The sequence below is a fragment of the Pezoporus wallicus genome, unplaced genomic scaffold (genome assembly GCF_028554395.1).
Source record: "Pezoporus wallicus isolate ANWC-B61680 ecotype Strahan unplaced genomic scaffold, APGP_CSIRO_Pwel_v1 contig_7819, whole genome shotgun sequence".
NCBI lineage: Eukaryota > Metazoa > Chordata > Aves > Psittaciformes > Psittacidae > Pezoporus > Pezoporus wallicus.
The window spans coordinates 478,299-490,884 of NW_026642241.1; the positions used below are offsets into that span (position 1 = coordinate 478,299).

Sequence of the window (12,586 nt, forward strand, 5' to 3'; positions counted from 1 at the left end):
ACCTCTCTCACTGCCCCAGATGTGCCAAGGAGGAGAGGTGGTTCTGTGTCACAGACTTCTAGCAATAAAAGACAGGGCTGATTTATAAGCTAAGAGCAACTAAAATAGCAACCCCAGATATGGGTTAGCCTTCATTAAAGTTGTCAGGGGTTTTGGTTCTTTAGCTGAAAAGCGAGCTCGTGCCAAAAGCAGCATGCTCAGCTTCCAGCCTGACGTGACTATTGCGGCTCGCTTCGGAAGCGAAGGAAGCTGTCAAGCTGTTAGCTCGGCTGCCTCCAGCAGATGAGCAGGGTTACTTTGCTAGACTGCTATGCCGATAGGGAAGTGCTGCGACTTGTTTTCCAAGCCTCCTTCTGCACCGCAATGATGGGAACTTCGCTTCTGCCCTTGGTCCCTCTGCGGAGCATCCCCAGGATGCCAAATACTTGCCACTGGACTTGAATTAAATCTGAGCTCCTGTTTCCAAAAGCCAGATTTCTTCTTCATGCATGAAGCAACAGCCCCAGTAAGGAAGATGAGTAGAGAACTGCTCACTGCCTCGGCACTGCTCACAGACTTGCACCATTTCCATGGGGTTTGGGGGATTGGGACCTGCCTGGCACTGGAACAGCTGCAAAGCTCACAACAGGAGTGACAAAACCAGACAGACTTTCCAGCCTTAAACCCCGTGTTATATGTATGAGGTGAGTCCACCTGAAGCATGGTTTTCCCTTGAAGACCGCATTTCCCTTTTTGCTTCCCCTTCCCAGGCTTGTCTTGCCACTCAGCAGTGCTGAGAAATAAGAGAAACAAGAATGCGATACCAACCGTGAACTGCTGGTTCTGTCGTCGCCGTTGTGTCTACACACGGGAACAGAGGATTGGAGGAAGGGAAGAAACAGGAGGAACAGCATGCAAAAAAAGGGAAAATGGAAAAAATGGAACAGATAATATATGAGCAAGCTTTCAAAGAACATTGCGTGACAAGCAATAATAAAATGAAAGGCAAAAAGCATTTGAAGTGAGTTGCACTGTTTAGAAGACATGCCTCCAGTTCAAAAGCTATGAGCCTGAGGAAAACAGTAAATTTGCCTCTTTTTCCAGGACCTTGCCACAACGATTACTGGTGGTTGCAAAGTCAGGGGAGCAGGAGGCTGGGGAGAACACCCACACCAACGCTGCAGCTGGTTAAGGACCAAAACAGAAGCTCGGGACCAGGACAAAGAGCCCACGCTTGGCACAAGGCTTTTATGCATTCAAACATTGCCTTCATCCACTCCCACCTCTTCTCCTCCTTCACCCAACGCAGGGAACCTCCAGGCATGTTTGTACATGGCCCAGCCTCCTAACCTGGCGCCTTGCCGAGGTGGCAAGCCAGGACTAAAGCCAGAGGGGCTGCTGGAAATCTCACATCTGGTACTGAAGGTGTGAGCAGCAACTCTGCCTTGGCTACACCAAGCCTCAGACCTGCCAGATGCTTTTAGGTGTAGAAATGTTCTAGAACTGGCAATTGCAGACAGCCATTACCAAGCCCTCTAGTGCAGCAGCCACCTGGTTAACAGCTATCACTAATTACAATACATTGGCCCTTTTCTGGTCGGGACTCTGAAGCTGATTTCACCCCACATCTACTACCCACCATCAGAAATGTCTTGGGAGCTGCTGCCTTGCCAAGGGAGAGATGCTTCATCTCCTCACAGATGTTTGCAACAGGCTGTTGTAGACTGACCCAATCTGAAGGCTTTTTCTTAGAGCGTCCTATGCTATTCCCCTACACCAACAGCTCTAAATCTTATTTACTTGTGTTATCCAAATTACTGGCTTATTTAGCTATCGAGACTCCTCTACTTTTTGTCTGGTTCTACACATCCTGTGATGCTGGTTGCTTGCGTTAGTGGGGCGGGCTCCTCCCAGTGTTACTGTAACCCCACAAATCCCTACTGCTACTCTGGAGCCCACAGCAAAGCCCAGGTTTTGCACAGCTCGACTCTGATGCAGGCAATGTTTAAATGCATAAACCCCCATAAGCATAGAGACGCGCTCTACTGCCTGCTCCTGCAAAGCAGCCCGGAGCTTGAGTCTTGAGACAACAACAGACAGTTCACATTGGTGCTTCCCCTCACTCACATGCTGGTGGGAGCACCCCACACGGGGCGTCCCCCTGCACGTTCCGAGGCAGCAATGGAAAAAGGACCCCCCGCTCCTTTGCAATTTAGCTGAGGACAGCCCAGGTCTGGATTTGTGAAGCACCAGCGGAGACAAGAATCATACAAGGAATACACAATACTTACAGATACAAGGTCTACATGCTTTAATTAGGAAAGCAAAACAAATAAACCCTGCACAATTTAACAAACTGCACCAAGATTTGCATAACAGATTATCAAGCCGTCATTAGCCTGCTTGCGCTGCCAGTGCACACTGTTCTTGCCTTGGCAACCCAGCCTAACGCACGCTTAGAGGCGCCAGCCCGTGCTCCCGCGGGAAGGGAGCTTCCCAAAGCCAAGGGAGAGCAAAAGCCAGGCTTTGCTTTGCTGTCGGGCAGCCGTCCCCAAGCGAGGCTTCGGTTTAACCAAGCAAATGGTGGAGGGGAAAATGGTGGTGAAGGGGGGGGGGAGCTCTCATTTAGAAAGGGCTGTAAACCTGAGCATTAACTCCTGAGATAGCGTCTTGGCATCTATAAATAGTCTCAATTTACTGTCTTCCTGAAACAAAAAAAGTTATGTCAGCTTTTACGCTCAATAGAGAATCTGATGAAAGCAAACTTGTATTCACGTGCTGGAAGAGATATTGGTGAGGAACAGTGCAAATGGACAGTGCATCTCGCTTCCCCGGCTGGGGACAGAGACCGACAGGTTACAGAACACAAAGTTCTCAAGCGGTTGTAAGTGCGAACAAATATCCAAGTCAAACAACATGTTGGCTGCAGCTGGAATGACAAAGTTATGATTAGCAAATGGGTTGGATGGTAGCAATAGGAAACACAGACCGGTTAAAGTTTAGCATGAGTTTTCCGGCAGTCCTTTTCCATCCCAGAGTCTTCTTTGAGAAGGAGGTTGTACACACACCATGCTCCGAGAGGAATAATCCCGTGTTAAAGCAAAGCAAAGAACGTCCCCCGACAGCAGCACACAACACAGCGGTTACATGGCAAAGGAGAGAAGTATCATCACCATTGCTTTGGTATGAAACGAGTCAAACTGTGTGTGCAGCCAACTCCTCCACTGCTCTGCCCCACATGGGAAGGAACACCCCAGCCCTACAACACTGCTGCTACAACCATCCACCAGCTTGAGATGGACTGGCTAACCTTAACCGTGCTCCCCTCAACTCCAGGTATGTGCCGTTCACTTTGCCTTCACTTTTGAGAACCACCTTCATATGCCAGACCAGGCATACATATGCTACATAATCCTAGAATAAAAATCATCTCCTCTCCTCAAATACAGACCAGCAAGAAAGTCCTTGGTATGCTCCTGACTTAGCTAAGGTTGAAGGAAGCACCAAAAAGCACCGTTCTGGTCCTGAGCCCCACGTGCGAAAAGCAGTCACACCATCACACAGAGCTGATGTTTATCATTTAAAATGGCAGGTTGGTGCTGAAAACAGGCTCTTTCACAAGATGTGGCAAAGCAGAGAGGACATGGAAAGCACACAAAAAGCCTCAGCGTGGTACTTTCCATCTTAAGAGTAAGGCTTCTCGTCCCAATTGTAATCGGTAAGACAACGAAGCGTGCTGTCTGGGGAGAAGGAAAACAATGCAATAGTCCTTCTATAGCTACATGTACAGAAATTCATCAGAGCACTGGTTTATAATAAAAGGAGGTGCCCCAGAAAGGAGCCACTGGCCCCTATAAAGCTGCATAATCATTATTTCTTTCAGCGCTGATCTAGGAACTGAGTTTAACGCTGCCAGCTCTGCGATGAAGACACCATCACGCGTCATCTTGTGATACACATGGTGCTATCTGCAGCTAAGAAAACTTGAATGACACCCAAGGTTTTGGCACTCACCACTTCATTAGGCAGCTACAAAAGCGTGCACGCACACACATATATTCACACATATTTACATGAAGGCATCTGGGCAGCACTTGGTTGAGTTCCGAGCTCCATCACTGGGCCCCCGCATTTCCTCAAATGGATTCTCTCCAACTTCAAACTGTTTGTGCAGTGCCACAGACCAGGTCCTTTAAACCTGTCCATAAAGAGCCCACAGCCTCAAACAGAACGAGCATGAGGGAGGAATATTAAAACCCCAGCAGCAAAATTCCATTCACCAGCTCGAATGCCTGAGCTGCAGCCTCAGAGAAGCACACAATACACTGGGGCTGAAAACCACACAGCTATTGTAAAGACAATTACAGCGGCTCAACACCAGTATAACAGCAAAACACACTTTTCAGACTTAAGGAGGTATTAGTCACTGTATATATCTGTTTGATATATTGCTTTCTCAATTGCTTTCTGAACTGAAAACAAGAGCCGATCTGATCACTGATTTGTGGAGCTCTGGTTCTTCCCCATTTTCCAGACTACTTCACCTGGAGTGACCATGGAGAGCCCGAACTCCTTCACGCGGCTGCTCTCACAGCAGCCCTGGGGACCAGCGCAGTTACAAGTGATTTCTGCTTCACCTCAGGTCCTCAAGGCTCAGCGAAAGCCCTACAAAATTCCCTGCCATTCCCACTGGACACACACCTGCTAGTGTTGGACATTAGCAGAGATGTTCTGTTTCAGTAACAGCATCACAGTGTGGTCCCAGGGGCAGAGGAGCTGGCACCCTTTTCCCCAGGTCAGCAGCACAGCACTGCTCCTCGGAGGATGGATGGACACGCACCCTGCATTACGATCCTCAATGATGAGCGTCCGTAAAGCATCTCCGGCGTGTGCTGAAAGCTCTTGCGTACGAGCGCGTTGCAGTGCACCCCTGAGACACTTTGATTTGCGGACCAGATGTTTCACAAAAACAATCACAATCTGCATGGGGGTTGCGTGTGACAAGCACAAAAATATTCCTAATAGATGCTCTCCTAAACACACACATTTCTGCCCAGCAGGACAGTTTCTGTGCTGCTACCACCGGTACAACCAGGTGTGACAGAACCGTGTCTGCTGCTGACTGGATAGAGCACTAAAAGACTGAATTTTATCTCATTTTATTTCCCTGTAACAGGCCTGTCAGCTACTCTCTTTTCCTTTATTCCCTTTAATGCGGTCACATCCTGGATGAAAATGTCAGGAGAGAGCAGCATCATCTTTAAATTAACTTGACATTTTATCGGGGAACTGCTGGAAAGCCAAAGCCAGATGGTACTAAACAATGTGGGGGCACAAGGCTGTGGGCTGAGCCCTACGTGGTGCCACTGAGCCCCTGGATGGGCTGGGCACCATCACACGCAGCCACAGGCATGAGCAGCTGAACCCGCAGGGATGAAGGGCCTGCAATCCATGTGGACCAGAGTCATTCCCACGCTGCCTCCACACCTCCCACAGACCTACCGCAAGGCAATGTCAGCACCCAGCGCCTCTCGCTGCACCCTTCCCAGACACCCCCACTTTGGATCACTGTGGGAATGAACCCTGTGCCACCGCAGGACTTCACATGACCGGCTCCCATCAGGAAAGAACCAGCTTCTACTGAGGACACCATCAATTTCCTCATCTACAGGAACACCCCCGGTCAAACAGAGCTTGCTTGCTCCTGCTTGTAAAGATCCCCAGCCTCGAGGAGCACAGTGTTTCCACAGCATGGGCTTGGCGCTGCCCAGACAAGCTCATCGCAGGGCCTGAGCATCCCTGGGAATTCTCAAGCTAAACCTGCTGCCTGCAGTGTGTCACCCCCTTCATGCATACCCACCCCTGCTGTGGTATATCCAAGACACAGGAGGTTAAAGCACAGTCTAAAAGGCCCTTAAAGAGAGGCCACAGTGGAAGCTGCTGGCAGTTGCAAGATGGACAGCAGCTCTGCAGCATCAGTAGCACCCATTGCAAAGCTCAGCGTGTGTATGTCACCTGCAGGCCTCCACCAAAGCTGTTGTACCTGCATGACCCATCCGCAGAGAGAGTGTGATAAACACAAACATGCATGGACAAGTAACCCCGTGGATCCCAGAAGAGTGAAGGATGCTAAGGAAGGCAAGCAGAAAGCCCTGCTCTGTGCCATGCCCGTGGATGAGGGCCGGGCTGTTATTAAGAACCTTTATCTCCCAGGAAACGAGAGCTGCCCAAAGCCAGCATTTCAAGGGACAGCTCCAGGGGTAATTCAAATTATGCAGTTTGCTCTGCTGTATCGTATTGTACATCTTAATGAACAAAGCCACAAGGACAATTTGAACCGATCAGAAAGGGCTTGCCAGTGATAACAGCTGAAGCACTGAAGGACAGCTGGAATATCAATGCAGTTGGAGGATATACGGAAAAGATCAAGCTGTCACGCAGGAAATCTTTTCAAGCACCTACAGTGAAGCAAAGCAACAGTGACAGAGGCAAAGCTTTAAAGGTCGTGCTGCGCAGAAACTTGACCGCTGCTCGGCTTTCCCCTCTCCTGGAAGGAAGCAGCAGGTTAACTCACAGACACCTTCCCCACCTCCCTGCACGGAGCCTGCAGAAACAGAACGCGACCTGGATGTGCCAAGCAATTGGAGCTGATCCATGGCTCTAGGCATGGACCTGGCTGGGTCTGGGGGGGATCTCAGAGCACCCAGAAAGCACAGTGCACCCCACAAAGCACAGGGATAACCCCCTTGCTCCATCACATTCCTGCACATCGCACTACCTGTGCTCCAACACTTGCTGCACCCACTGCTCCAGCTCGTGTTGGCTGAGCAGCGTCTATCACTGCATGGGGATAACAGAACAGGACAGGGCTGCTTTTCCATTTCATGTCCGAACACGTCTGGAGTAGAAACACCGCACAGAAGCAAGAAAAGAAAGATGTCTGTCATGGGAACCTGACAGTCGCTAACTCACCATGTACGCGGAGCAGCAAATGCAGCCCTTTGAGACTGTTCCACCCGAGAGTCTTAACAGGGGAAAATGGATTCAGGACAAGTTATCTCCAATAGCTCAGAAGGGGCAGTTCCAAGAATTCCTAGGGGCAGCTGCGAGAGCTGAGAGCACACCCACAGCCTGAGTGTGGGACATGGAACCGGCTCAATGCAGGGCTCTCTCTAACCCTTTAACAACATTTTATGTTAAAGCAAGACAATCGTTTTCCAGAACACTCTGGTTCCAGGGGATGTGAACTGGGCTGGGGTTATACAAGCAGCAGGAGGGAAAAGGCAAAATAAAACTGATTCCAAGCTGCAGCCAACCTGCCAGCAGAGGCAAGAATACCCCGTCTGCCTCCTAAGCACTTCTGTCACGCCACAACAGTATCTTAGTGCTTCGGTGAGGATGGGAATTAAGGTATCATTTGTCTCTCAAGGCTTTAAAAAGGGTTTCAACACTGCTATGCTATGTAATTCTAGAGATTATGTTAATTTGACCTAATTTTTCCCAGTGACAAAGTCTCTTAACTATTGAAGAGCAGAAGTTGCCGCAGCCTCACGCTGCCTGGCTGCTGGAAAACATACCCAGGCACGTCCCAGCAAAGCCTCAGCTGCTTTTTGTGGGCAAAGCACACCGAACTTGTGGGCAGAAGATGTGAAGACACACATCAAGAAGACTCAGCGCCAGATCGGTGTCACGGAGGAATATAAAAATCACTCTTATCGGCATTAACTAATCTTCTTCCTACACCCCGTGAGCAGTAACTGCTGGAATCAGTGAACAATGTAACATTTTCATTACTTTTGCAGCCTCTTCAGCAGCTCAGAGCCAATAACAAAATGAATTAAGGAGGCGATGGAGACCCAGGCGGGTTTTGGCAACAGGACGTCAGCAAGCTTTGAGTTTTACATCCTCCACCATGGCAAACAAAGGAGGGAAAATGGGGCAGGCACACGCTCCTGAGCTCAAGGCACTTCTGCCATGCTAACGAAAGAGCAACCTGCACTTCTGCTGGTACAGGAAATAAAGAGCTGCTGGTGAATGCATCTGTGCGTGCCTCCCCATAGAGAGGAACCCTCACAAAGGGCAGTGCTGATCCTGAGGGCAACGGTTGGCTCCGATGGAAAGCTACCAAGGAGAAACAGCTGGGATAACATCCTGTCAAAGGTCCTCCCTCCCTTTGAAGACCATCATCCCTAAAGTGACAGGCTGCTAACAATCCAGCTCCCAGGAAAAGGGCAGGCATTTGCTGGCACCCACATGGACTTAATGGGGTCGATGAAGCACCAGACCAATTCTTCCTTTCAGCCTTCCAAAATTCACTGAAAGCATTAACAAATCACCATAAAGCAAAAGAGAACGGTATGTGTGTCCATGACACCCAGCCCCAGGGACCAGGCTTCTCGGCAAGCAGGGACTTTCATCAAGTTTGACACTACTCTGAAATGAAAGCTGGTTAAGTTAAGAAAGTAAAAACAGAACTGAAACAAGGCGACCAAATGGCAAAACGGGAGCACGTTCACAGTGGAGCATCTCAAGTAGCCAGACCCGGGTGCCTGGAGTCCGGGTTTATCCATAACCACCTGGAAGGAGGAAGACAGAGAAGGGCCAGGTCCAGGGAGCGCAACGGCACAGTAAGGCACATTGGGAGGAAGGCTTCAATTGCTCATCCATGCCAGCCGGGTCTGACTGGGGTGCCAAAACCTCAGAGGGAGAGAAGCCACACACCCCGAGCAGGACAGTCAGGTCAGCTGAGCAACGGCAGAAGAGCAAATAAAATGTGAAGGCATTTACACAGTGGATGCTTTACAGCAGCAATAAACATTATGCCATTAGCTACTCAACGGTCCATGCTCACCTTCGGTTTGCCACCCCTACCTCAAAAAAAACCAAAAGACAAACAAAACAAAAGGCAAGCAAAAGCAGCAGCTGACATAGAAAAGATTGGGGAAATGGCAATGCGAATGATTACAAAATGATTACTTGGAAAGGCCTTCGGCATGAGGGGAGGCTTGGGGCTAGTGGGGCAGGGTGATGGATGCAGGTAACAGCACCAGGTGCCTCAGGATGGGCTGGCTGGGTTTGTTCCGCTTGTCTCGTGAGACAGGCAAAAACCCACTAAAAGCCAGGTCCTCCAAAAGGGTCCTCCGAGCGGATCTAAACTGACTGGTGGAATTCCCTTTTCTGGGAGAGGGAGGCAGAGGCCTTATTACAGAGACAGGCTGAACACTGAGACATGAGAAAAAACATCTAGAGTCACACCAGGCGAATTACATTACTCAAGACCCAGCTTTCTGCTTCCAAGTATGAACTGCTCAGAAACTGACAGTGATGGGGCTGAGGCGGAAACAATGGCCTGGATTAACTGAGCTCTATGGCTGTCTGCATCCTTCATCTGAAAGCACCCAGCACCAGCCACCAGTAACCGCATGAACAGCTTGTCCTGCCACAGCAATCCCTGCCTGTCACAACCCCTGCAGCAGGGACCGTCCAGCTCCTGAACTGCCCGACCAGGGCCTGGAGGGGTGTTTGCAGAGGAAAAGGTAAAGTGCAAGTGACCTGTTTGTTGTTTTTCCCCAGGCTTCATGCTCGGCTTATATACACAAAAGACAATAAACATTCAGGACATTTCCAATGGTTATGAAGGTACCGTACCTGTGATGGTGGTAGGGATGGTGGTGGTAGTGGTGGTGGTTGTTGTGGGAGGAGGGATAGTTGTGGGGGGATCTGGATAAAATATAAAAAGGAAAAATAATAATAAAAAAGCAAATTAAGAAAACCCAAGCAGAACACAACAGCGGTCAATCGGGAGCAGAGAAAACCAAGGACGCAAAGAAGCAGCGCTTTCCTCCTCCAAGAGCCAGGGGCCAGAGCCCACAGCAGGGCACGGCCACGAGCAACACCACAGCACAAGGATGTGCTGAGCCGGAAAGCCTGGCCCCAGAAACCCTCCCCCTCTTGCCTTCCACAGCACTAAAAAAAAAGGAAAAGAGCAAATAAAGGCCAGCATAAATTAGTCAATGAGAGAGAGACAGAAATGGGATGGGAGAGGCATAAGGAAAATAAAGTGCACGCTTTCCACAACACAAAGAACAGTTCACAGGAACAGGCAGAAACACAGCGGGGCTTGGTTGGGTTTCTATGTATACCCTTGAAAACTCAGGCAGGAGGTTTGTGTGAGGGGACCCGCTGCACCTGAAGGCGTAATGTTAAGAACCCATTAGAACATCTCCCTTCCTTCCCAGGGCCACTGACATCCCTTTTCCAGGAACGCATGTCAGCAGGATGCTAAAAACTACTTCAGTGGTAGTCATAAATACACAGGAATGAGAACATCCTTCCTAAGTACCAAGGGATGAAGAAATTCACCGAGATCTTTTCATTCCAAAGAGCCAATGTTTGCTGACAATTTCAGCTGAATGCTCTTGGTTTGGTTATTGGGGTACTGCTACTGAGGAACACAGCTATGGGGACTATTCCATCTGTGAGCGATCACCGTGTCCCAGACACGCCTGGGCTGCGGAGGCTCCACCAGTGCCGCTCCTCACTGTGCTTGCGTTACGTACAGGGGCACATCCTCCTCTTGAGTACTGGGCAGGAGCAGGTAGATACGAGAAGATGTCAGCCAATAATATGTATTGATGCCCAGGTGATCAAACTGAATGTGTTAAGGAGCTGGGGAGACTTTGAACTATGAATTCATTCGCCAATAATAGAGCATGAAACATTTCATGGGCTTTTGATTTTACGTCTCCTCTATAGCACGTCAGCTTTTCATCACTAACGCATCTGCTACTCTTTTATCTCCAAGCAAGCTCCCTCAGATTCCCTAATTAAGACATCTGAACTTTAATTATATGCTGCCCCTTTCTTATATTCCGTACAACTTCCCCAAAGTTAGGAAACCTCAGCATTTGCTTCGTTGTGGAGCACTTGTATTAGAAGCAGTTGTTATCCCATCCCTACGTTCAAAGCATCCTGGTCCCTGCACTTAGGACAGGGAACTTCTTCCTTGCTCATAATGCAAACCCGAGGAGCGTTGGAGACCGAAACAGCAGAACCAGGGGCATAAAGTCCCTGGCCTTTCACCATGCTGCATGGGATGATGCTAAGTAGAGATCTTCCTGCACAAAATCTTCCTCCATAAAATAAAGCCAAAAGAAGGATGCTAATTGTGCTAAAGGTTCTAGCAAACCTGTCTGCCCATTCCCACGGGGATGAGAAGCATGGAACGAGCTCTAAAACCAGGCATGGTTTGGTGTGTCAGTGCGATTGGGCACCCCTGCCCCATGTGTGCCTTCAGCACAGCTTGGCAGCAGTTATTCTGCAAGCCTTGCCTGCTGGAAGCCATCCACATGGAAAACCATTTAACTGCCTCTCATGGAAACACGCCGGAGCATGGCTCTGCTGCAGCTACCACTGCATACAGCCATACAGCTGCATACCCCACACAGCCTCTGGGTGCAGAGGGACTGTGTCCCTTGTCCCCCCAGCTCCCAAGTTAACAGGATTTGGGGAGCCTTGCGCTGGCAAGAGCCATCTCCACCGGCTGAGGATCGAGGCACGTCCTCCACCAACATCTATGCTGCACCTACAGAGATGTGTCTGGGAGGACACAAACGCTGGTGCTGCTGCAGATCACATTGCGGTGGGGAAGGAGCTGAGGGTTGGAGATGGAAACACTTCCACTGCCGAGTGGGATGCGACCAGCACCTTCCTCAAGTGACAGCCTGAGCTGGGTCAGTCCCAGGGCCTTCAGCTGGTGGCTGCAGCTCCACCACCACATCAAAGCCTCTGGGTTTGGATTCTTTATGGACTCCAGAGTGCTGGATGCTCGTAGGATGCTCCCAAACATGCAGAAACCAGGTGGGGTGGGATGTAAAACCATTACCTGCCCACAAGCTCCTGACAGAACCCAAAAAGTGCTCTCCTACATGGCCAAAATGCCCCAAATAGGGTCCGCAGGTTCATATCCCCCGGGGCCATGCACCTCCTTTAAAACAACACTGTCCCAGGTCTCCTCCCAAGGATTTAATCCGGAGGGAGCTGCACTGCATGAGTCCTGCACAGCCTAGTTCCCACCCACATCTAAACCACAGAATTAACAGTGTGTTTCTATGAGCCCTAAATCCAAGTCACTGACACTGGAGAGGGCTCATCCAGCACTTGCCTGGGCTGAAACAGGTACATAAACTCTACAAGGAATAAAAGCACCTCACCTCCAATGGCTCTATGGCAGTAGCTCTCCCTGGTTTCCATCTGCTGGGGAACTGCCCGTGTCCTACTTCAACTTCTTTATTCTCCACATTCGTGTTTCTTTAAACACCGATGTAAACCAGGTATTTTTTAACACCATGAGCACACAAAGTATTCCATCATAAACGCATATCTGACTTCATTTTGCAAACTGGAGTCTTTTGGGCCTACAGGCACTACCCGTGTGAGGTGGCAGATGAGCTCCATTTCAGCCCAAAAGCTGTAGCTTTGTTGTTACCTTCAGCCTTTGGGCGAGTTTCTAGGACTGGGCTTAAAATCACTCACATGCAAGTGGCATTTAGACAGGCAACATGAGGTCCTTCACTATTAATCTGGATTGGAGCAAGAACAAGAGAAT

General features: G+C 49.6%; 1 protein-coding gene across 11 annotated transcripts in view; it reads right to left on the bottom strand.

The window, feature by feature from the left end:
* Positions 1-12,586, bottom strand: part of CADM1 (cell adhesion molecule 1) — a 138,688-nt gene that overhangs the window by 11,559 nt on the left and 114,543 nt on the right. For 6 of the 11 annotated variants that reach the window (XM_057428285.1, XM_057428287.1, XM_057428284.1 and 3 more), the window contains exons 8-9: positions 9,628-9,699; positions 808-840 (exon numbers count right to left, since the gene is read on the bottom strand). The exons of 1 other annotated variant lie outside the window; for it this stretch is intronic. In XM_057428285.1, the coding sequence (XP_057284268.1) occupies positions 808-840; positions 9,628-9,699 (105 nt within the window). The remainder of the gene's footprint in view (positions 1-807; positions 841-9,627; positions 9,700-12,586) is intronic. 4 more of the 11 variants (XM_057428291.1, XM_057428286.1, XM_057428293.1 and 1 more) reach the window with 2 other exon arrangements.